This window comes from Littorina saxatilis, linkage group LG5 (genome assembly GCF_037325665.1).
Source record: "Littorina saxatilis isolate snail1 linkage group LG5, US_GU_Lsax_2.0, whole genome shotgun sequence".
Classification (NCBI taxonomy): Eukaryota; Metazoa; Mollusca; class Gastropoda; order Littorinimorpha; family Littorinidae; genus Littorina; species Littorina saxatilis.
Genome location: NC_090249.1, coordinates 42,622,376 through 42,648,626, shown reverse-complemented (window position 1 = coordinate 42,648,626; position 26,251 = coordinate 42,622,376). Strand labels below are relative to the sequence as shown.

The 26,251-nt window shown below is 40.4% G+C and overlaps 1 protein-coding gene across 2 annotated transcripts; it reads left to right on the top strand.

The window, feature by feature from the left end:
* Positions 1-227: 227 nt before the first annotated feature.
* LOC138967195 (DNA repair endonuclease XPF-like) lies at positions 228-23,431 on the top strand. Of its 2 annotated transcripts, none has more exons than XM_070339717.1 (24): positions 228-300; positions 3,030-3,126; positions 5,203-5,299; positions 5,746-5,828; positions 7,179-7,301; positions 7,549-7,606; positions 7,997-8,149; positions 8,378-8,491; positions 8,680-8,828; positions 9,379-9,432; positions 9,762-9,831; positions 10,305-10,380; positions 11,582-11,754; positions 12,665-12,748; positions 13,597-13,839; positions 14,201-14,398; positions 14,754-14,891; positions 16,584-16,709; positions 16,928-17,014; positions 17,562-17,735; positions 18,556-18,696; positions 19,884-19,979; positions 21,296-21,695; positions 23,120-23,431. In XM_070339717.1, the coding sequence occupies exons 2-23, from the start codon at positions 3,053-3,055 to the stop codon at positions 21,536-21,538; spliced, it is 2,754 nt and encodes a 917-aa protein (XP_070195818.1). In that variant the 5' UTR covers positions 228-300; positions 3,030-3,052; the 3' UTR covers positions 21,539-21,695; positions 23,120-23,431. The 2 variants fall into 2 exon arrangements, with proteins under 2 accessions (XP_070195818.1, XP_070195817.1); XM_070339716.1 differs by having other exon boundaries at positions 234-344.
* Positions 23,432-26,251: the final 2,820 nt, after the last annotated feature.

Below are 26,251 nucleotides of genomic sequence, written 5' to 3'. Positions count from 1 at the left end.
CGTTGCGAAGATGACCAGGTTTTGATAGGTCTTGGTACAAAGTCTAAATTTATAATCTCTAATCAGGTTTTTCATTTTTGGAAGAATAATTTCCCTTCAATTAAATAGCATTACAATATCTATATCTTTCTAAAATTATTTTATTTTTCTTTAGTGTGAATAAGTTTTAAGTTATTTATAGACCCGATTTGCTGAGATTGTCAATATTTTATTTCTTACAAGACTTCAACTTATCCAAAATGGCTGCGCTCATGGCTCTTACTTCATGGAGTTGAAATTGCCTTCAATAACTTGCGATCTGTAAGCAGTAGAAGTTCATCGGAGTTATATGTTCACCATTTCACGTAAGATCTTTGTACCCAGTTTACTCTTGATTACTCTGTAGCAAAGGTGTTGGTTTAGTCATAAAACTAAGAATTCATTGCCTCTAGTTTCAACTTTCACGTTCATCCACTGGTGTGCTATGTGCAGAGTGTTGTGCATACCCGCGCCTGACCTTCCTGTTTAAGGTGGTGGAGGGGCTGGTGCCGGCCATACCATCTCATACTTACCTCAAACCTACGACTACGAGAAACAAACGCAAAGTGACGGCAAGGTGTTTCAAAGATTTTGTGTCAACAAATATTGTTGAAAACGGGTCGGATCACTTTGTGCCCCGGACTACCCCGGACTACAAGAAATGTTTGGACAACAAAGACAGATCTATTGATCTGTGTTTATTTACAAAACCCTTTGTGCCCCAGACTACTCCGGACCAGTACCCAGGACTACCCAGGACTACCCCGGACAGCGTTATGGCGGAACAGCCCCAAAAGCTTTATGGACTCTCTAGATTTTATAATAAAATTCAATTGTTGGATTCCATGAGAATCCCCAACTAAATTAATTAACAGGTTGGGCAATTAACTATCTATTCTTGAAAAACAGGTAAGGTAAAATAATTACAGAATTTAATAAAATAATTGTCACTTCGGTGGCCTACTTTCTTCTTCTTCTTCTTTCTTGGTATGGACTGGGTTCATCCGAACGTCTGTAGTCCAGCGTTTACCTTTGTTAAATATTGCAATGGAAATTTAGTTTCTTATCCTTGTCATGGTGTCATTATATTGCAAGCTATTATTGTTGTCACCTTGCTGAATATGTTAGTAAATTTGCTTGTCACTTTTAGTTCCTGTCACTGGAATGAGTTAGCCTCTAACCATGCCATAATTCTGTCCATGGTTTATTACATTACATGCCCTTATTGGCTCCTATTCACTTTTGATTCTGACAATTTTTATTCTGCATGCTGCCAGGGTGTGCTGGCACCACCGTTTGAGCTTCGGTGCAGTACCATTATTGATTGGTCTGGAACCGAAACTTAGGCTATAGTCCACAGTTGCACCAGGTCCCAGACTACTTCCCTTTCGCCCTGAGCGGTTTTTGGGCTGAGCAGCCGGCGACTGTGGCATCTGGCATAAACATATATCTAAATAAATGATATCAAACTAACGTTTCAATTGTCAGCGTTATGGCGGAACAGCCCCAAAAGCTTTATGGACTCTCCAGATTTTATAATAAAATTCAATTGTTGGATTCCATGAGAATCCCCAACTAAATTAATTAACAGGTTGGGCAATTAACTATCTATTCTTGAAAAACATAGGTAAGGTAAAATAATTACAGAATTTAATAAAATAATTGTCACTTCGGTGGCCTACTGCAGCAACACTATGCATTGACTCTGTTGTTTTTTGCTTGTATGTTAATTGTGTGAACTGTGTCTCATCTGCCTTGTCCCCACTGATTTCACATAAAAGCGGTAAAAGCATGTTATCCTGCTCAGAGCGACCACTACCGCACTATTCTGCATGGCTTGTCGATTTCACTGCCTTTGCCACGAGCGGTGGACTGACGAAACTACGAGTATGTTGGTGAAAAAAGCAGTGCGTTTAGTTTCATTCTGTGAGTTCGACAGCTTGATAAAAAACGCTCGCGCTGGACCCGAGTACTCTTCACACACACACACTCTCTCTCCCTCACTCCCTCTCTCTCTCCCTCTCTCTCTTTCTTACACACACACACACACACACACACACACACACGCACACACACACACACGAGTACAGACTCATGCACGCGCACGCACACACACACACACACACACACACACACACAAACAGTAACACTAACACATGTGCACAAAATGAACACACACACACACACACACCGCGCGAGAGAAAAAGACTACAGGGAGGCATGACGTCATGATGAACTTTTGAACGAACTGCGCCCAATAGTTTCCCAGCAATAAGCTGTTAAGTCCAGACAGACAGACAGACACACACACAATTAAAGTCTGCTGAGCCCTAGTTTTAGCGTACTCGGGGATAAACACAGATCAATAGATTGTGGCATCACATGATCTGTCTTTGTTGTCCAAACATTTCTTGTAGTCCGGGGTAGTCCGGGGCACAAAGTCTGGGTTTTGTAAATAAACACAGATCAATAGATCTGTCTTTGTTGTCCAAACATTTCTTGTAGTCCGGGGTAGTCTGGGGCACAAAGGGTTTTGTAAATAAACACAGATCAATAGATCTGTCTTTGTTGTCCAAACATTTCTGGTAGTCCGGGGTAGTCCGGGGTAGTCTGGGGCACAACGGGTTTTGTAAATAAACAGAGATCAATAGATCTGTCTTTGTTGTCCAAACATTTCTTGTAGTCCGGGGTAGTCCGGGGCACAAAGTGACCCGACCGGTTGAAAACAGTGTTACGAACAATAGCCGCTGCTTTCAAACTATTCCTGCAAAAACAGACTCTTATTTTCCCAGGACAATCGTAGACTGGAACCATCTACAGGACGATCAAGTTCTGGCAGGATCTGTGGAGATCTTTAAATCTCATCTCCACCCAGTCTAGGACTTATTTATATGCGCTCCTCCCTTCCGTTGATCAAATGCCAGAAGTGCTTTTTCAACGTATTGTCACAGATACAGATACTTTGTGGCCTTTTTTCTTTTCTTATTTCTTGTATGAATTATCTGTTTCAGCTCGGTAAGCTGCGAGTGCCATAATGACCCTGCTTGAATACGAGAACCAGATTTTCTTGGAGGGATTCCACAACGATGGATTGTTTATTACAGCCAGGTATGCATACTCCCCATTAAAATAGTCATGTTGCCGTACATTAAATGAGTAACTTGGTAAGGATTTTTTTGATTTTTTGTAGGCTAAATATAAGTTATTATGCTCTTCTTTCCAAGGCAATCACACTGGTCATGCAACTCTAAGAAGTGCTGTGCTTTGTTCATTATACCTATTTATATACCTGTTTGCATGTAACTGTATAAGGGAATCTGAACTTTGAGTCTGATATGTATTACAGCAGTCCCTCTCATGAACGGACACCCTTGGGCCATAGCAAAACTGTCCGTACATTGCAGGTGTCCGGTCACGGGAGGGGTGACCACACCACCCCCTCCGCCATACATTCACACAGAGACACACAAACAACAGGATTGAATCTATGCTAATCACTTATTGTGGCTACTAAACAATAACAATAAACTCCTAATACTTCTTTAAACGTTCTGTAAAAATGATTTGTATGAAAAATGTTGAAAAGAAGAGATAAAATAAATCCTCAAGGCAGTGAACACACTCACCATGCACTGACATACGAAAGCAGCCACACAAACACAGCACAGAGGAGCGTGTGCAGATGCTTTGAAAGAATAAGCTTGAAAACCAGTTTGAAGAAATAGCAGCAGATAGAGCTGCATGTCATAGTCATGTAATTTATTTTCTTCTTGTCTGGCTTTATTGACTGCATGGCGATCATGTGGCATGGCAGTGACTTTTTCACTCTTCAGTCGGAAATACACAGTACATAACACAGCTCCCACTCTCCCTCACTAATGCCTACCCCAAGCCGTGACAACTGATGCTTGGAAATTATGTGGAAGAGTACACCTCTCTATTTCTCTCCAATGCTCTTCCTGCTGACATGTAGTGACACCGGACACCCCACAGAGTTTAGCCAGCTACCCCTCCACCCCCCCTCCCTCTCTCTCACTCCCTCCAGTACATGGTTGCACTGTTCACTCAGAGCAAAACCAGTTGACTGTGTCGTAACTTTTGACAAAGCAAGACAACTGAAGGGTTCACAGATTAGGCAACCGACTCACTGGTCAAGGCTGAGGGGAAACAAGAGTATCTTGTCAATGAAAGAGGTTACACACAGACACACGATGCTGAGAACTGTGGCCGTTTTTCACTCTCTTTCGCTCAGGACCTTCATCGACTGTGGTTTCTGTTGTTTACGTCCAACAGACAAGAATAAAGAGCACAGTGCAGTTTCATGTTGGCATCTTCGCATGTACTCCACTCCTGACCAAAACTACCCCCCCCCTCTCTCCTGATGGGTACACGTGCACTCAAGTTATCAGTGACTGTCATCACGCCATTGCGGCTGTGATCTTTGTACCAAGAGCCGGACTGCTCTGTTATCGACTTTGTTGTGGTGAACATTTGACGATGGTCTGTCCGTACATTGGAGGTATGACCTGCTGTTGGGACCGAAAATGAGTGTCCGCGTCCACGTTTTGCAGGTGTCCGTTTAAGGGGGGGGCAAATATAGAAGGAAAACACTCCGTGCCGAGCAAATGTGTCCGTACATGTCAGGTGTCCGCTCACGCCGGGGGCCGTACATTGCAGGGACTGCTGTACTATTATACCTCTACACATATTCAGCTGTGCATATTGCTGTTGACACGTCCTACATTTTTTTTTTCATTGTAAACATAGAGTAGCCATTCTTGCATGATGTGTATTAATTATATATATATTAGGCACACACAAAAATGTGTTGGTTGAGGGTAACGTGACCAAAAAAGATAGGGTCGGTCGGTCGTCTTTTTTTCTTTTTTTTAACTTCTTTTTTTTACAGATTTGGTCGAGTTTAAAAGAGGTTACTTACCTTAGTCTCAGTATGGTTCGCAAAATGTGCCAAAAGTTGTTTTGTTTTTTTGAGAAATGAAAAAAACGTTTTAGGGTCGGCAGGAAAAAAATAGGGTCTGTCGGGTTACCCTAAACCGAATTATTTTTTTTGTGCCTTATTAACATTATGTAGCTCAGTATATTACGAGTCTGAGTTGAAAGTGGAACTGGTGATCATTCATGCCATAATTTGACATATATATATTTTATACATTATTGTTTCAGGGGTCTGGGTGTGGACAGAATATTCTTGAGTTATCTCAATGTTTACTGTGATCCAGGCAGTCTGGTTCTGGTGCTCAACACCAATTCAACGGATGAGGTTAGAATTATTGTCATGTCCATCTTGGTGATATATTACAGTATTTCTTTTCCAGTCACCCTTAAGAAGTCAGCTATCAACAGCTGACCAAATATTGATAACGAAATACTGGAACATTGGTTCTTGTTGTGTTTTCTCCAGTGTTTAAGTGTTAGAATATAACCATGTAAGGCATGTGCATGCATTTTTTTCATTAAGTTAATCAACCCCCTTCTTCAATTGTTGCCATCTGATCATTGTTGAGTGAACAGTATCTTCCTGTCGGGGTTGTACTTTTTAGACAGTTTAAAAATAAATTGAGGGAAAGCCTTTCATTTCAATGAGGCCAACAATAACCAAAAAAAGTGATACATGTAGAAGTAACTTGCATTTGTGTGAATGTAAAAAAAGGATACAATCAGCGATGGTCTAAAGATTTAATTTTTGATTTGTTTATCCTTGTGCAGGACTATCTGATGCAGCAGCTGGAGAGTCAGGGAGTCCAACCTCTGCCCAAGGTGATCACCAATGAGTTCAGTGCTGCTGACAGGTGTGTGTCTTGGATAATTTCTTTGTTTATACAGCATATCCCCCCAATTTAAGATTCCCTCCTTTTTAAGACCTTGTTTTTTTAGACTTTCTGTTCATAACCTCTGTAAAATTACCCCCATTTTAAGACTCCCTCCTTTTTTAACTCATTCGCTGTGTATCGGAATTGGAATTTCGACACCTGTGTTTAGCGTTGCCCGCACGTCTGTAGTTTAGTTCCGACGGATATCACGAATTTTTAACGGTGTAAACGGCCCTGCTGACCAAGGGAAACAACCCCCGCAATAAACTTCTATCTGTCTACAGTGGAACCATTCACTGTAAACAGTTCCTTCCCTTCAATTGTTGGGATTAATTTGATTTTGTTGACGGTGTGCGACCCACGTGTTTTGACTTTTCCAAGATGGCGGATCGTTCTGCTACAAGACGTAGTAACTTGAAAAGAGTGCTAGAACTTGTTATTCAGTACGGTTCTGATCTTGACCTTAGTGATGATGATAGTGGAGATGATATTTTAGATTCTGGTGACGAGTTTGTGCCAATGGACGATAATTTGGGTGATGATTCGGACAATGAAAGTGTCGATCATGACATTGTGTATGATGAACCCATGACGTAGAAAGTTTGTGGGTTTTTTTGCTTCAAAGAGGTAGTTTGACTGGATGTGAAGACAACAAAAGGTATGTTCTTTCAAATGTTTCATATATTTTCTAAAAGAGCAAGTTTCAAACTTTTGCAAAAATGTAAGGTAGGTAAGGTTATTTTGTGTTGTTGATTTTTATTTATTATTTTTTAAATGGGTCAAAATCGTGCTATTTGAGGGAACACAGGGACAATTTAACAATTTAGACGCGCCTCGATTATGCTTGACACTCACCAGTTCAAGTCTATTTAACAGTAATTTTTGTTTCTGATTCACCAGCAACACTCTTGACATTTGAAACAGTGCATATCAGCTTGATTTTGTGAGAAAAAGTACTGCAACAGTGAGTTGCTGGTGTTTCATTCAAGAACAAAAAAGTTTGGGGTTTTTTGCTTCAAATTGGATAGCCATATAGGTTATAAGGACCATACAAAAAACAATAACCAACTAGGGACCTTTGCCGAACCAACCATTGACTCAATCAATCAATCAATCAATATGAGGCTTACATCGCGCGTATTCCGTGGGTACAGTTCTAAGCGCAGGGATTTATTTTTTTTATTTTAATTTTTATTTTATGCAATTTATATTGTGAACTGAACCAGTGTTGTTGGGTTGTTTTTTTGTGAAAGGACACCTGCAGCAAAGTTCTCGGGGACATTTGTTTGTGACAGGCATCGCTGTATTACTATCAGTTTCGTGTTACAGACAGAAATCCTACTTGGAGGGTGGAGTTCAGTTCATCACGTCAAGAATCTTAGTGGTCGACCTTCTGACTGACCGTGTGCCGGTGGACAAGGTCTCCGGAATCCTCGTCTACAAGGCTCACAAGTGTGTATGAATCTTCTTTTGCTTTGCACTATTAAAAGTGCGCTGCTTTTGAAGTGGAAAACAGGCCTATGCATTTGTTTTAATAGTGCAGCAAGAAGATGTAAAGTGCAGTTACTGCTCAAGTGAAGCTGGATAATGTTTCTGTTGGTTTTCAGTAAAACTATATGTCTGTTTGCTGTTTTGATTGAGTTTTTGATACTGCCTTATAACATTAAAGCAGTCAGTTATTGTTGTATTCTTTTTTCAGGGTCATTGAGTCCTGCCAGGAAGCATTCATTCTACGATTGTATAGAGAAAAGAATAAAGTGAGTGTATAAATGAGTGTCTGTCTCTCTGTGCATTGCTGATATGCTTTTGACTGTTACAGTTATCCCCCAAAATCAAAGTATACTGCCAAAGGGGTGGGAAAAAATGGCCAAACATAAAAGCCAACTTGCGCTTACACTTGAGTGTAGATGGGGATCACAGCCCACAAACACAGAAAAAGAAGAATTTACAGGTAACTTCAGTCAGTGTTCTGTACGACGGTGTTTACCCCGTCATTTAGGTAGCCATACTCCGTTTTCGGGGGACAGTCCGTTTAAACCATTACCCTCACACTTATCACAAGATAAAAACCTTCTGCTTTTTACTTTAAAGAGGCCTCAGTAGCGAACGAGAAGAAGTATAAGCTGACAAACTCATGCTTATTGCAGACAGGATTCATCAAGGCCTTCTCGGACATCCCTGAAGCCTTCACCTCAGGGTTCTGCCATGTGGAACGCATCATGAAGAATCTGTTCGTCAAGAAGCTTTTCCTGTGGCCCCGATTTCAAGCTAATGTGGTATCTTGTCTCAACAAACACAAGGTAAGAAGCTTTTCCTGTGGCCTCGATTTCAAGCTAATGTCGTGTCATGTTTTTTACAAACTCAAGGTAAGAAGCTTTTCCTGTGGCCTCGATTTCAAGCTAATGTCGTGTCATGTTTTTTACAAACTCAAGGTAAGAAGCTTTTCCTGTGACGGATGAGCAAAGTATAAAAGGACAGGCAGTCTGGCTGGCTTGTTGGTTCTTTGATTGATTGATTGATCTTTGCAGGTGGATGTGGTGGAGCTTCACTTGCAACTGACTCCACTGATGACAGACTGCCAGACAGCTCTTCTGGATCTGATTAACGTCTGTATCAAGGAACTCAAACGCTGCACGCCTGCTGTGAGCAATTTTTCTTACTACATGTACTGTGAAATCTCTTTTACTGGGAAGATGATGGTTAGTTAAAGGTTTTGGTGAATCATTCAGTTTATGTGTGTTTGTTTATTGTGTGTCTGGTTCCATTGTTTACATGTATGTCAATCTTAGTCAAACATTTTACTTACTCTTAAAAGTTATTCCTTTCTCAGATTGACATGGAGGAAATCAGTGTGGAGACGGCAATGGGGCGCGACTTTGACCGCATGGTTCGATTACAGTTAGACCCTGTGTGGCACATGCTGAGCAGCAAAACGAGACAGTTGGTGGCAGATCTCAAGACTCTCAGGCTTGTCTTGAAGTGAGATTATCATTTATTTTCTTTTATTCTACATTTTTATGTGTTTACAATATGTTGATTTTCTTGTTTTGTAGCAGTATATGACTCAGTAACCAGGATTTATTCAGTTAAAATATAACATTCTAACTTGCAGTTGAATCTGATCACTGTGAACTCAGTAATGGTAATATTTTAAGTAGAATGATATGTAATGCAAACTTTCTTTTTTGAAACAGTCATTTGCAATTCCCAGTGTGTTTATTTTAATACACTGTAGTCAGCTTCAAGTGAACATCGAACACATTTCCCCAAGAGCTTTTTCTAAAAGCAGATTTCACTGTAATATGTTCAATAATAATAATAATAATAAGAAGAACATTTATATAGCGCTAAATCAAAAACTTTCGTTAAAAAGGCTTGCTCTAAGCGCTTGACATCTAAACTAAAAACGTCATTCACACTCTTTACAATGATGTACAAGAACTTCATGTCACACTCTTTCATTCAGTATATGTTCAGTCCGAGTATTTCATTTTCTGCATTAATTTTCATCTTCCTGTCACAATTTCAGGTATTTGACTCAGTATGACTGTGTGACCTTCTACAACCTTGTCAACTCGATCAAGTTAGTGCAAAAAGGTTTTTAAAACTGTTTTTGTAAATGTGTTGTTGTTTTTGACTCACATTTCTTGTTTATTCTGTGGTTGTGTTCTCCTTTTTCTTTCATATATTTTGTAGAACCTGTAATTTATTATGTCATTTTATCCTTACCTTCATTTGCTTATTTTGGCAGGTTTTCATGACAGTGTTTCTAGCTTCATCGAGAGCTAAGCTTCATTTTTATAACATGATAATTTACAAAATAGCAGCCCCATTCACTGAATTTTTATGATTTGTTATTTTTATTTTTGTGCATTTGAAATGATCAGCAATTTCTTGGTGTTTTTCTGTTAGAACCAGCGAGAAAGCATTTGGGCAAAATACTGGCTGGTTGTTTCTGGATGCTGCTGACAGTTTGTTTGTGGTAAGTGTGTGTTTGTGGGTCTGTGGTTATGTGTGCATATGTGGTGATTATTGATTTCGCCTTCTTTTTTCATTTCCAAACTTTCTTTCCTTTTGTCTCTATTTAAAAAGTTTAGATTATTGCTAATAAAACTTGAAACTCTTTGACTTACAGACATGAAACAGATGCAAGGGGTTTATAACAAGCCGGGCGGAAGAAGTCGCAGCACAGGCTTCATGTCTCACCCAGTCACATTATTCTGACACGGACCAACCAGAACATTTTTTCATGATCTGTACTATTTTTTGGCCTTTACGTGACTAATTTTGTATTAAAAAATAAAAAATAAAAAATAAATTTTTTTGTTAAAGGTCGGTCCTGTTTTTTTCGGGGTCCAAGAAGTCTCCGCGATATAGACAAATTCGCGATTTAGTGGACCGCGAGTTAGTGGAAGTCTGCTGTACTGTTGATCATACTATCCTTGTATTTTCCAGAATGCTAAACAAAGAGTCTTTGGGAACCAGGGCAGCCCAGCCAAAGACAAAGAAGCAGGGAAAGGCAAGAAAAAAGGTAGGTGTTATGAGGGAGCTATAGGGTTTGGGATGCTCTGTTGAAAAGATAATGAATAGAAGATTTCCATTAGACACCTGTATACAGGGAATCCCCCTCCAGGAACTCCACCTACAGGGAATCCCACTCTTTTGGTCGACATGGACCCCATCAGCCCTACGTGTGTCCTGCTTGTTTGAAAAATGCGTGCTCAAACTAAGAGTAATAAAGAATCAGGTCAAATTGCATCATTAATTTTGTCTGAGAAGGACCTCAAACTCAAAGCATGAAACTGACAGTTCACGTAAGATGAAACAAAAACCGATAAAGATGATGCTGAAGACGTTTTCAGGTCATTTTCATGTTTATAATCACGGAAGCTGGAGTTGATTAACTCTTTCAACACACATAATGCCAAGTCAAATAACAATACACATCGAAGTGAACTAATACAATTATTATTATAATTATTAGGTTTTGCAGAAAAGCCACCACTGTTTTCAACACACATATTGCCAAGTTAAATAATAATTACACATTAACATGCTTACATTTGAAACTTCAAGGTCGTCATCGTGGATTGACGCCTGATCAAAGCTAATTGAAGCCCGGCGGAGCGAAGCGACATGGAAGCATGTTAATGTTATTGTAATTCAATCTGACGACGATCTCTTTCCTGCTTTCATGCGGTTGTAAACAGAATTGGTTCTGTTCTGTTCACACACTACTTTCAGTCCACCTACCCGCAAGGGTCAAGTCCCAAGAAATATGTCTCTGTATTCCTATCTTATCAGTGTGCTCCTGTTTTTTTTTTCTTTCACATACATTTTTTTAAACTCTGAAACAAATTCTTTTCATCACCAAAGCGATCTTGGAATTGACTGACGTAGTCCGGAAGAATTCATGCATCAACTTACGTCACATATTCGACGTCATCACTTCACATGCCTTATGGTCTCGGTATTTCGTTGGCCTTCATATTTCCTACTTGTAAAATGACCCTCAAAGCTAACCGAGACTAGTTGAGGTTGTATCAATGCGCCTCGCCAGCAGGTAGCCAATGGCTTTTTTAGCGAGTTGACATTGATAATTAATGACCGGTAATTTTTAATGAGTTGGGGCATTCTGACCAATCACAGGATCTGTTTCATTAAAACGCTAACTTGATTGAATTACAATACACATTGAAGTGAACTAATAGAATTATGATTTGGTTTCACAGAAAAGCCGCCACTGTTGGAAGAGACACCAAAGTGGGAGGCACTGAAACAAGCGCTTGACGAGATCCAGGTAGAGATCCAACAGATGGTATCCAGCGGAGACCTTAAAAATCCCGAAGACTGCAGGGTGCTGGTGTGTGCCGAGGATGATCGCACATGCAACCAGTTAAGAGAGGTCAGGGTCACTGTGTGCACAGGATGAAGAAATAGAGGATTTCTAAGTGCTTATTTTGCCATGGCTGATGAAGTCGTGCAATGTAAAAGATGGACATAGACATTGCAGAATGACTTTGCTGCTTTGCAATATGATCTTCTTCTTCTTCTTCTTCATTCATGGGATGAAACTCCCACGTTCACTCATGTTTTTGCACAAGTGGATTTTTATGCGTACGACCGTTTTTACCCCGCCATTCATGCAGCATACGCCGATTTCGGGGGATGCAATATGATCAAGTTTAGTAGGATATTTCAGACACGTTTTAATATAATTGGTAAAGAAGGTTTTTTTCTTTCTTCTTACATATCAACCCACCGAATTTTGTTTGTTTGTTTGCTTAACGCCCAGCCGACCACGAAGGGCCATATCAGGGCGGTGCTGCTTTGACAGTATAACGTGCGCCACACACAAGACAGAAGTCGCAGCACAGGCTTCATGTCTCACCCAGTCACATTCTTCTGACACCGGACCAACCAGTCCTAGCGCTAACCCCATAATGTCAGACGCCAGGCGGAGCAGCCACTAGATTGCCAATTTTAAAGTCTTAGGTATGACCCGGCCGGGGTTCGAACCCACGACCTCCCGATCGGGGCGGACGCCTTACCACTAGGCCAACCGTGCCGGTATAACCCACCGAATCCATGCTTTTGTTTGTAAAATGGTAAAGATGTTGCATAGTTCAAATTATAAATTAACACAATCCCTGGACAATGAGGACTATTCTTTGTGTGTCACTTAGCTTCCAGCAAGCTTTTTTGATTAGCTTTGTAGGTAAATATGCCTGACATTACTACAATAACAAGTTTTAATTCAGTCAAACACATTTATGACTCTTGGAAGGATTCGTAATTTGTGTTTTGCTTTCCAGTTCCTGTGCCACGGATCAAGGGAATTGTTGGTCAGGCTTTACAAGAAGTACCTGGGTATGAGAGCAAAAAGTATTGAGAATGAGGTTAGTGGCACTCTTTCTGTCTGTATATGTGTTACAGTTGCCCACCGTCATGCACATGTGTACTTAAAACACAAATGCCAATAGATTTATTTTTGAAGATAGAATGGATGGACAAGCTCAGATGGCCTTTTTTTTGCACTGTTTCTAAATACCAGACCATGTCCAAATAATTGAACATTCCAACCACACATTTAATGTACATGTCTACACAGTGATACCTGTGATAAAAGGACACCTTTGAGAACAGCTAAAAGTGTCCCTACATTGCAGGTGGCCTTTCATGACAGGTATACTTTGGTAGAGATAACAGACAGTGGGGTAACAGAAAGTGTCCTTTCTGGAGAGCCGTCCTCTCATCAAAGGGGCCTCTCATCGCATGTGCCACAAATAAATCTTAACAAATATTGTTCTTATGCATGTATTAATGGTAGTCTTATTTAAATGTTTCTTTCCCCCCGCGGGTTTGGGGGAAGAATTTACCCGATGCTCCCCAGCATGTCGTAAGAGGCGACTAACGGATTCTGTTTCTCCTTTTACCCTTGTTAAGTGTTTCTTGTATAGAATATAGTCAATGTTTGTAAAGATTTTAGTCAAGCAGTATGTAAGAAATGTTAAGTCCTTTGTACTGGAAACTTGCATTCTCCCAGTAAGGTCATATATTGTACTACGTTGCAAGCCCCTGGAGCAATTTTTTGATTAGTGCTTTTGTGAACAAGAAACAATTAACAAGTGGCTCTATCCCATCTCCCCCCTTTCCCCGTCGCGATATAACCTTGAACGGTTGAAAACGACGTTAAACACCAAATAAAGAAAAAATAAATGTTTCTTTTTGAATTAACACTTTACAGGCAGAATTTCCGGTTCCAACAGCAAAAAAAAGACAAGGCAGACAGAAGACGACAAAGACAGCAAAGGAGAAGAAAGCAGGGGTGACGCTCACACAAATGGCCCGAGACGCACATAAAGAGGAGGGAGAGGTTGAAGAAGGAGCCGTGTCCGAAGCAGGAGAGGAGGAGGAGGAGGAGGATTTTGGGATGTTTGATGATGATGAGGAGGAAGACGGAAAGGGAGAGGAGCAGAGAGAAAAAGAAGTAGGTTCAAAGTTCTCGTTGCTTTTGACTTATTGTAGACATTGTTGAAAAAAAGACAGCACTAAGACAAGGTCGAATTTTCGCCTATGGAGGTTTCTCCGGGACATCGAATACACAGATAAACCAAAAGCAAAAGCAAAAACAAAAGCAGCACAAAACCAAAGAGGGGTTATGATATGTAGGGAAACATAAAGGGAAAGAACTCTAGTCTTGTTGAAAGTGTTGATTTGTGAATACTGTTTGTCCATGAGGGAATTAGTGAATCTGTACAAAAGGCTGGCTCTAGGAATTCAACTGTGGTCCCTCACAGTCCATTAATTTAAAAAGTAGTCTATCACATGTGTTAGTTTGCTGTTTACAGATAATGGAGGAAGGACGGTGTGGCTCAGAGGTTCCCTCCAAAGATGCTTATTACGGCCTGGTGTCTGGCCCCGTGACCATTCTGCACCCACTGCACGGCTGTACTGACCCTCACGGACTGACCAAGGTTCTGCTGGAGCTTCAACCCACCTACGTTGTTCTGTATGATCCTGACATGCAGTTTGTTCGACAGCTAGAGGTGAGGGTTGCTGAGACTAATGTTTCAGGTGAGGGTGGAAGTTAGTGAGAATTCCTCTGCGTTTTTCAATCTGCTTTTCTTGTTTCTCCTTTCGGTTCATGTTCACTGTCAAATTCCATGGTCAGCAGAGCCAGGCGTGATGTTGTTTCATCTTCCCCTCTCCCTCCTCCTTTTCCTACTGCCACATTTCCCTTCCAACCTCGTACGTCCCACCTCTTTCATTTCTCAGCCTTATTCTTCTTTCCCCTTTTCTCTTCATTGTTTTCTTCTTTGTCTTTTACCCCTTCATCTGCTTCCTCATCATTATCTAGTGCTTTGAGGGACTCAGATGATGTGAAAGTGTCTTTTTGTGCAGGTTTACAAGGCGTCCCACCCCAAACGTCAGCTGCGTGTGTATTTCCTGTTGTACACAGGATCAGTGGAGGAACAGCGCTACCTCACCACTCTTCGGCGAGAAAAAGAGGCTTTTGAGTTTCTCATTAGAGAAAAAGCAGTAAGAATTGCATTTGTGTGCCTTTGCCCAACAGTTACTTCACCTTTACTTAAAGATTGTCAATATGTGCATTTTAAGGTTGTTTTCAGGAGGTTTAGTTATAGCTATACTGTTGATAACAAGAGAAATGTATCTTCTCCAGACAGTGGTACCTGTGAAGAATGGACACCCTTGGGGCTAAAAAAAAAAAAAAGGTTCTTTCATTGCAGATGGCCTATCATGGCAGTTATATTTTGGTGAAGAAAATAGACATTAGGACATCAAAATGTGTTCTTTCATGGGAGGTATCCTCTCATTGGAGGGGCCTCACATTGCATGTGGCACGGTACTTCTCACATTAAAAAAGACCGATAGTTTTGACGAGTTACACCATACCTGTCAAGTACTTTTGGCCTCTGACCATAGTAAATGGCATAAGAAACCATAGTTGGGGATCAAAAACCATAGTTAATGCGTGGATCAGGATGTGGTTAAACGCACAAATTCAACTTCTCGAACATACACACTAAACCAATCAGATTGTTTTTCGCAAACTAAAAGTAAAACACATCAATTCCTTTCCACACAAACTGCTCTTTATTTACCACAACATGTAATACATTTACACTGCACTCTTGTTCGTTCATTTTTTTTCTCACTTGTCACTTGTGTTCTTTGTTGTATTCATCTGTGCAAATCTTTGCTTTGTCAATCATGCTGCCAGTCACCTTAAAATCATGGCAGCATGCATCAGAGTTAATTTTGACCTGCAAGAAGGCAGTCAGTGTGTCAGCTCCCAGACTGTGATCCAGCACTTGAAGGTGTTGCAGGGTTTCACTGCCAAATGGAAATTTATTCAACATTTTCCTCACACAGGCCACATAGAACTGGCGCACATCATGCCAGAACTTCTGTTGTGTGGCTGGTGCAAGCTCCTCGGCCTCAGAAATGAATGAACGGCAGTCCATGCCAGCCAAAAAACAAACAAAAAAAATGCTGAAAATGCGTATGGTTTGAGGTATACGACGTAGGACCAAAAAAACACTGAAAAACCGTAAGAATTACGCAGAATGCGTAGGACTTGACAGGTATGTTACACTGTTTGTACAGTGGAACCCCCCTTTTAAGACCTCAACAAATCTACGAAAATCAGGTCAGAAAATAGAGGGAGTCTTCTTCTTCTTCTGCTGCGTTCGTGGGCTGAAACTCCAACGTACACTCTTGTTTTTTGCACGAGTGGAATTTTACGTGTATGACCGTTTTTTACCCCGCCATTTAGGCAGCCATACGCCGTTTTTGGAGGAAGCATGCTGGGTATTTTCGTGTTTCTATAACCCACCGAACTCTGACATGGATTACAGGATCATTTTCGTGCGCACTTGGTCTTGTGCTTGCGTGTACACACGGGGGTGTTCGGACACCGAGGAGAGTCTGCACACAAAGTTGACTCTGAGAAATAAATCTCTGTGGAGAAGAACTCACGCTGACAGCGGCCAACTGGATATAAATCCAGCGCGCTACCGACTGAGCTACATCCCCGCCACGAGGGAGTCTTAAAATGGGGGTAAATTTACAGAGGTTATCAACAGAACATCTGAGAAAACAGGGTCTTAAAAGGGAGGGAGTCTTAAATCGGGGTGTCTTAAAAGGGGAGTTCCGCTGTACTTAAAATCTCTATATAGAACTTACAGTTACGACATTTGATTCTTTCAGACCATGGTGATCCCAGAGGAGCGTGATGGCAAAGACATGGACCCTGCCCTTCAAAAAGAGCTTGATGCAGCTGAAGCTGCCGACTCCAGGAAAGGAGGGCTACCTCAGCTGGCTGGCCAACGGAAAGTGAGAAACTTTATAACTTGAAGAAAATTATAATGGGATGTTGAAAACATTGTAAAAGGAAAAACGTGAGGTCAGATTTGATACTTTGCTCACATTCAAGTCATCCAACCTAATATTTCAGTCATCTGTGTGCAGACGCCTAACCTCTGAAGGTTTTGTGGGTTTTTTTTTAAGTAAAAATATAAACGTTTAAACGATATGTACTTTCCATCTTTCAGGTAATAGTGGACATGCGAGAGTTCCGCAGTGAGCTGCCTTCTCTCATCCACAGGCGTGGCATTGGGGTGGAGCCTGTTACCATTGAGGTAAGTAAGGCTCAGCAAAAAAAACTTTGTCAGTGTGTTTCGGGTTTTGAAAAAAACGGTGAAGAACAAGCAGTGTATGCTTAAGATACCCTTTTCACATAAAATACAGGTATTATTTTGTATTTTTGTTTTAAAAAGTTTATGAACTATTGGTTCACAATTATGCGGAGTCATACCATTCACAACTTGAGCTGCACAATCAAATTCCAGACAGCCCATAGACTTAGGTTCTGACACAAAGCCGAATCAAGCGCAGAAAAAACATTCATACCAGCATGGTGCTTCTTTATGGACATGTTGAGTGCAAAGTAAAAGCAAGCAAGTACATGAAGACAATTTCAAGGATGTGATTTTGACTGACGAGCATTGAAACTAGCGACAGTGCTGAGCCGGTAAAGAATCATTTCTGGCATTGCGTCCTGTGATATGGAGTGAAACATGAAATCTTTATATACATGCTCCAGATTATTGAAACTATGAAATCCAAAAACAAATAGACTGCCAACGTTCCAAAATTCATTTGTACATGGTGTCTTTCACTGCTCAGATCGGCGACTACATCCTGACACCAGACATCTGCGTGGAACGAAAGAGCGTCAGTGATCTGATCGGCAGTCTAAACAGTGGACGACTGTACAACCAGTGTGTGGCCATGTGTCGCTGTTACAAGCGCCCTGTGCTTCTCATCGAATTTGACCCCAACAAATCATTCTCCCTTCAGGTGAATATCTTTTTCAGGATTGTTCTTTTTCTTCTTTTTTTCAGATTTTAAAGAAGGATGGGAAACATTTAGAAAATAAAATCGTACAAGAGAAAGGTAGCAGTGGAAGAGGGAGTAACAATCTAATGAGGCTGTAAATTTTAAGGGGCTTATTGTCCGTCAGGTCTTAATTGCCTATATTGGACATGAATTGGTTTATACGATTCGAGCTTTTACGCCCTCACGGCTTTTGATGTATGCGTGTTTAGGTGGTATCAGCCATCTGCACTTATGGTAGAATGACCAAGATCTTTAACGTGCCATTGTGGTGACACGGGGGTGGGAGATGGATACCGTCTCTGGGTCTGCACATAAAGTTGACCCGTGTCCGTCCCTGCCCGGATTCGAACCAGCGACCTTTCGATCACAAGTCCAGTGCTCTACCACCTGAGCTACCCGGCTGCATTTGATGATTGTAATTTCAGTTGTATTGAACCTGTGAGCGCCTTGGTGTCTGAGCTTCGGAGGAAGTTTTCTGATTCAGCTAAATCTTCCCTCTTGGCATCAACATTACTAAGCTAATTCTATGGAAAGAGAGAGAGACAGAGTGTGTATGTGTGTGTACTCACATACTTTCCGTTTAGCTAACACATCTATGGGTTCATTGTAAACATTAAAAGTTTTCTACAATAAAAAAATTACAAAAACTAAGAATAAATAAAAAGACAGACAAATTAGCTTTTTCATTTTCAAAGCAGAAGCTTTATCATTTGATTCCTCTCAACTGTTTCAAAAAGTTTAACATCTCACACAAGCAGATAACATTGCTCTGTTATTTCAGGGCAAGTATCCAATGCCGAATGAGGTGAATCTCAATGAAACGACGTCTCGTCTGGCCCTGCTGACCATGCATTTTCCACAGCTGCGTATCCTATGGTGTCCCAGCCCGTATGCCACAGCAGAGATCTTTGAAGAGCTTAAGGTATGCACACCACTTGCTTTTTCTCTGCCTCAGCCCTAGATAATCAAAGAGACTGGCCTCTACACTAGACTGATTAGGGTTTACAGTCAAAGAGACTGGCCTCTACACAAGACTGATTAGGGTTTACAATCAAAGAGACTGGCCTCTACACTAGACTGATTAGGGTTTACAATCAAAGAGACTGGCCTCTACACAAGACTGATTAGGGTTTACTATCAAAGAGACTGGCCTCTACACTAGACTGATTAGGGTTTACAATCAAAGAGACTGGCCTCTACACTAGACTGATTAGGGTTTACAATCAAAGAGACTGGCCTCTACACTAGACTGATTAGGGTTTACAATCAAAGAGACTGGCCTCTACACTAGACTGATTAGGGTTTACAATCAAAGAGACTGGCCTCTACACTAGACTGATTAGGGTTTACAGTCAAAGAGACTGGCCTCTACACAAGACTGATTAGGGTTTACAATCAAAGAGACTGGCCTCTACACAAGACTGATTAGGGTTTACAATCAAAGAGACTGGCCTCTACACTAGACTGATTAGGGTTTACAATCAAAGAGACTGGCCTCTACACTAGACTGATTAGGGTTTACAATCAAAGAGACTGGCCTCTACACTAGACTGATTAGGGTTTACCAGCTTGTTTATGTTAAAAATGCTTCAAAACTAGCAGTTGTTTGATCTTTTCTGGACTTGCTTCAAGACTTGCAAAGGGAATTCTTCAGTTCTCATTGAATGTACATTATAATTTTATCTCCCACAATTCTAAGAGGAATGAGATTACGTGAGAGCTAACGCGGGAAATCGTCATTGATCGTGTGGTTTTGTTATGAGTACTACTTCAATACCTAAGCAATGAACTGAAGTTAATGCTATTTATGTGAGTTGAGTAAGTATATTAATTAAATGAAAATTTATTTTAGAAATTTTCGATTTTAGCATGCTGATACACAATTTCTACACAGTTATATGTACTACAATTCTGTGTGACCTGCTGCAAAAAAAAACCTTGGTGAACATAGGTGGGGTAGAAAGTGTTAATCATTTTTTAATGCATGGGATTGAAATAAAAGGTACCTCACATAAAATATTGACAAACATTTTTTTTATGGATATCTTATATATGAAATTGTGTAGTCCAAAGAAAAAAGTCAATTAAACATCTGAAAATGCTTCGCAGATGAACAGACCAGAGCCGGTGGCTACTGATGCCATGATGATGAAGGCTGGCGGGGAGGCTGTGGAATGGGGGGACCAGTACAGCCATATACCTATGGTAAAAAGAAAAATGTCTATGTTTGTGTAAAATGAAAATGAAAGTTTTCTTATGTAATCTTATCTTAAAGCATGCCATATGTGGCTGTCTCTGTGAAAACAGTTACTGTGGTCAGCATGTATTCCTGTGCATCCCAAGACTGTTTTCCATTACTTTTCATTTGTTTTACATAGAAGTTAATGTGGGATTTTTTTTTTAATTTCCTAGTTGAAGACTGCATCAGCGTGACAACTAAAATACAATAAATATAAAATTGTGAGTAGTTTGACCGCTGTCAGAATTATAATGAAATGTACAGAATTACCCACAAAAGCATGGTACAGTGAAGTCCGGCTGTAGTGATAGACCCATATAGTGATAGTCCGGCTGTAGTAATAGAATTTCTGGGTCCCGGTCCCAGTTGTTCATGTTCTTTGTTAACTTAGTCCGGTTGTAGTGATATTTTTCAGTCCGGATATAGTGATAGTCCGCTTGTAGTGATACTATTTTCAAGTCCCGGGGAAGCTAAAGTCCGGCTGTAGTGATAATGTTCGAGAGTAATCTCCCTTTACCAAAATGGCGAGCAAAAGCCAGCCACGCACTGTGCTTACCCTGAAGCGGAAAATTGATCACTTGAAAGACATTGAAAGAAAACAAGGTACACAGACGGAAATTGCAAAGAAGTACAAGGTTGTCACTGATTAAAGACTATTTTCATTCCTAAAAAATCTGACAATTTTTCATTTAACCCTTATTTCTAAGTGGCCCTTCTCTCTCTCTCTCTCTCTAAAACACACACACACACGCACGCACGCACGCACGCACGCACGCACGCACACACACACACACACACACACACACACACACACACACACACACACACACACAGGCTGTTGAACTGCCAGGACGGGGGTAGGTTAACACAGGACATTTGCAAGCCTGACAAAGACGACATAATAAACGTCACAAAACGAAATCAATAGTGGTTCCAAAATCACCTTGTTACTGCCTTGAGGCTAGTTTACCAAATGTGCCGCCGCATGTAGCAACAAAAGCTTTGAAGATATCACTACAACTACAAGCGATTGGCCGGATGTAGTAAGAAAACCTAAAAAAATAGAACTATAACCGAACGTCCGGATGTAGTGATAAAACCTACAAAAATATCACTATAACCGGACGTCCTGGTGTAATGATAGTCCGGATGTAGTGATAAAAAAATTTGGTCCCGAGGGCTATCACTACATCCGGACTTCACTGTAGTTCATGTGGAATTGTTTGGTTGAAGACTGCATCAGTGCGATAACTAAAACGTTTGGCCTCTCTTTGCCTTGCAGGACATGGTGCTACGCATGCCAGGTGTGACATCTAAAAACTACCGCGGCATTCTCGCCAAGTTTGAAAACATGCTGGCCGTGTCGCAAGCGTCTCTGGATGAACTTACCACAGTTTTAGGAAACTCCGTTCAAGCCAAGCAGCTGTACGAATTTTTTCGCGCAAAGGCTGTTCCAGAACAGGCAGCCGAAAAACAGCCCATGAGAGGAAAGGGAGGGAGACGAGGGGCCAAGAGAAAGAGATGACGATGAAATTTTGTGATATTGATGTAGATTGTGTGTGTGAGGGGGGGGGGGGGGAGTGTATGTGGGGTGGAGTTGTGTGTGTATGGTCGGGGAGGAGTTTGTCTGTGAGAGAGAGATGATGATGCAATAATGTACCTGAGAAAAAATTGAAACAGTAGTTTAACTTTTTCGCGACGCGCCGCCCGAATACAAGCGTTCACTGATCATGCCGTTGTCAGCACGCCGCCAGAATCCGTGCGTAAGGTGCGTGAGTCGCTTCGCCTCACACCGCCTTAATAGTAGCGTTGGAAGTGGAAAATACCACGCTGGGGATTTTCCATACGAAAACCCACGTCATAGGTTCAGAGGTCGGCTGCATTACCATACGCGACAAATAACTCCCAGAACAGTTGATTTCATTGGTTAGTTTGGATACTACAGGTCATTGACGGGACCAACCCATGCCTTAGTTTCATATTTAGGATTCCAAAATGTCGCGAGTTGTCAGTGTTGTTGCGAAGCGAAGCGGCGTGCAGAAGGAAGGTAGTGACTGTGTGTGCATGAAACAGTGGTGTTGTGATAGATGGATAAGTGAGTGATGAGGGTGAATGAGCTATTAGCCAAATCAAGAGCTCGAGGTGTCAATGCTACTTTGGCCAAAACCCAATGCAAGCGGACGGACGCGATTCTGGTGCCGGGAATGTTCCGGCTGTGGCCACATGGCTGTGGCGCTTTGTGTTGATCCGTGCTTCGAAGTGTGGCACACAAAGAAGGATGTTCTCCGTGCATAAACCGAGTTCTAAACAAGTCATTTATACAAAAACTGTAAATACTGTGACAGCAAGTGTTTCTTTTCTTCTATGGATAAAACCCAACGCAATGGGACTCGATTCTGGTGCCTGGAATGTGGTGTGGCGTTTTGCGTTGAGCTGTGCTCTGTGGCACTGTAAATACTGTGACAGCAAGTGTTTCTTTTCTTCTACATGGATATATTCATCATAGTCATCACCCAGTCATCTCATTGTATCATTCAGGTTAGTAAATTCTTTTTTGAGTATTCACTAACAACATTTTGTGCATATTTTCAAACATGTCTGTAGTATTTATGTGGTGCCTCTGGACTTTTTTTTATTTAAATTGTTGACATTTTCAATAGCATACCACACAAACACAACAAGCCTTTTGACAAATACAAAGTACATTTCTGAAACAATGAAAGATCTTTCTTTAATTGTGTGCAAAAAGTAAGTCTCCACATGTACTAGTTTTTTTACAATATTTTTTTCAAAATACAATATTTTTTTCAAAATTTTCAAATTTTGGTTGTCAGCAGGCTATTTATTGACATTTTCAATAGCATACCACACAAACACAACAAGCCTTTTGACAAATACAAAGTACATTTCTGAAACAATGAAAAATCTTTCTTTAATTGTGTGCAAAAAGTAAATCCCCACATGTACTAGTTTTTTTACAATATTTTTTTCAAAATACAATATTTTTTTCAAAATGTCCCAATTTTGGTTGTCAGCAGGCTATTTATATGCTTTGGCGCATGCGTTCTGAGTGTATAGTCATGTCATAGGGTGGACGTGTTGAAAGAGTTAAAGTGTGAATTTGTTAAGTCTTCAATATTTGGAATAAATTGTGACAAACAGCTTAGACTTTAGAAACGGGAGTCACGAGGCCGAGAGGAACAACTTCTGTTTTTTACAGCCTGTAAAGGGTTGCATGAACTGATCACAAGACTGTGTCATTTATGAATTATAGGAAAAGAGAACATGCAGGCATGTACGTGTGCATGAAAAAGATACCATGAAATATTTTATCAGAAAGACAAACAAGTCATTTGCTCGTTAAGTTAAGGACAGGGGAGGACTGTGAAAGAGTTCATGATAAAATGATTGCCAGAGTGATCTTGAGTTAAAAAAAATAATAAGCATAAAAATAGGTGATTGATCGAGTTAATACTGATGTAGATTTCCATCTAGAAAGGATTTAATTGAGTAAGAAACTGCAATGCAGGCATTATTTTAAGTCAGCTGTGTGTGTGTGTGTGTGTGTGTTGGTTTTAAAACACAAGAGAAAAGAACTGAAGAAAAGTGATGAAATGCAAATGCAATGAATTGAAGAAAAACGATTTTTCGGGCAGACACATGCTTTGAAGAAAGTTCATTTATTGAATATTTCATATTTGTGTTAGATAGCATAACATTAGACATTGTTGTATATTTCTTGCAACATAGGATCATTTAGTCTTTAAACATCATTGTACTCCAATGGACAGGTGAAGAAAACTAGATGATTTGAAAATGGGTGCTTCTTACTTTGAATTGATGAAAGAATTGTTAACCTTTCATGTCTGTCTCTGTCTATATCAAGCATGGGAATTGTCCGCCGAAAGGCAAATTTCCGCAACAACAAAAAATGTCCGCCGAAAAAGCAAAAGTGTCCACCGAAAAAATAAATTGGGGAGGCAAAAATGGTTCTTAAAACTGAATATAATGGCAAACTTGGAGCTAAGATGACACCAAATTACACCAGTTGGGTTCTTTGGAGAAAAAAAATGTTCGCCCAAAATGCCCCCAAACCCCCCTAGCAGGGTTAGGCGCTTCACGCCGTCGACTTTGCTATTACTTACAAATGTTCAGCCTTTTTTACTTTTTTCAATTCCCATGCCTGCTATATGTAATGCTGTCTCTATCCCCTCTCTCTCACACACACACACACACACACACACACACACACACACACACACACACACACACACAGAGTATATTAAACGAAAATGAGTCATGGAATTCCAAAACATCAAATGCTGCTACCAAGATATGAAAATTGTAGACACAAGAAGTTTTAGTAGAATGTATTGCACAGGAGAAGTGAAGAGAGCAAGAAGCAACAATTTGACATAAAAGGTATACATGATATATATCACGAACAAAACATTATAAAATTGATGTACAATGTACACATTTAAGAAAGAAAGGTATGCAAAATACTCTTAAGTATATTTATATATCTTCTTCTTGTCGATCACACGTATATTTATATATAAATAACAATTGCATTTATCAAAATTCTACATGCAGTTTTCAACCTTTGTTTAGTCAAAGTCAAAACTTGTGGAGAATGACATAACAGGCTGACTGAAGACAGCAGAAGACATAATTGATCAATATCAAAGTAAGTAAAATACAGAGTAACTCACCTAGTATTCACATGGGACATTCACCCAATCTGAAGGAAATCTGAGATGTAAACTTCACATAGTCAGAAATCCCAAAACCAAATGTTTTGGATGATTTTTGTCATTAATCATTGCCTAGCTGGTGTCTTCCCTGCAAGCGGCTGAACATTTTGTCAGATAAGTTTTGTCTTATTAGTGTTTGTCTGTGCACTTAAAAGGCTGCTGGGTTGATATACCTGTGTCAATAATTAAATGTTCCAACAATGTTCCTTGTTTTTTTATTCACATAGTCAGTGAATTGTTCTTCATTAATTAATCAAACATGGAAGTGACGGGTGCAGTGGCGTGGTGGTAAGATGTCGGCCTCCAAATCGGGAGGTCGTGAGTTCGAATCCCGGTCGCTGCCGCCTGGTGGGTTAAGAGTGGAGATTTTTCCGATCTCCCAGGTCAACTTATGTGCAGACCTGCTAGTGACTTAACCCCCTTCGTGTGTACACGCAAGCACAAGACCAAGTGCGCACGGAAAAGATCCTGTAATCCATGTCAGAGTTCGGTGGGTTATGGAAACACGAAAATACTCAGCATGCCTACTCAACGAAAGCGGAGTGAAGCTGACTATGCTCTCAGAGCATAGTGTGGGGAACCCAAATGGGCAAACGAGCTCACACGTAACCAGAAAATTCTGGAACGCTGAAGAAGAAGAAAACATGGAAGCTATGAAAAGGTGCAGCAAGGGGAGAAGAAAGGGGACTAACATCTTCGATTTTGTGTTGAACAATGTCTTCTGAATCAAACGTCAATGAGAGGTCTTTTAATTATTCTGACAATGCTGCAGAAAGTTAAAAAAAAAGATAGACAGGAGCTGGATGACTCATTTTAAGAACATGAAATCAAACATCACAAATATATAAATCCTGGGGACAATGGAGTAGAAGGAATGAAAAAGTAAGGGTGTCATGCATCGTTAGAGGTTTCACAACCAAGAAGATTGAGCATCAAAGAGCACAAGTGCTGACGATCACATCCTGATGACTGGGTAGGCAGGCTTGGCTGGATGGTTGTATGCCGTCACAATTCTCAGGCACTGAGACACAACCTGATTCACAAAGAAATGTATGTTATCACATACTGGAGTAATGACAATAATGACACTGAGAAGAGTAATGATTTGTAAACAGTAATCCTGAATAACAAACATTCCTGCTAAATTCGCAAAAAAGAATCAATAAGAATTGATGACCAGAGGTTATAAATGAAATACATTGTACATGTACCTACCAGGAATACAACAAAACAAAGCAAATTCAAATCAATGGTGAAGGTTCACTTACAAAAACATTATTTTATCAACATGCTTTTTCGTTTTTAGGTGAAAGGTAAAAAGTCATTTTTCAAGTAAAATCAAGTGTTACCAAATTATGACTAGAGCTTTGACCAAACTGATGACTACATATTCTCCCCCACCCCTTGTTAAAAAAATGTTGGCAAGCATGAGCATATACACCAGTTTGGTGCATCTTGCTTTTAACTTGTTCATTTCTGCA

Bases quoted from the DNA above. Each gene is read 5' to 3' on its own strand.
- LOC138967195 (XM_070339717.1), top strand. From the start codon at position 3,053: ATGACCCTGCTTGAATACGAGAACCAGATTTTCTTGGAGGGATTCCAC. The intron at 3,127-5,202 runs GTATGCATACTC...TTATTGTTTCAG, and splicing joins GGATTGTTTATTACAGCCAG to GGGTCTGGGTGTGGACAGAA. The intron at 7,302-7,548 runs GTGTGTATGAAT...TTCTTTTTTCAG, and splicing joins CTCGTCTACAAGGCTCACAA to GGTCATTGAGTCCTGCCAGG.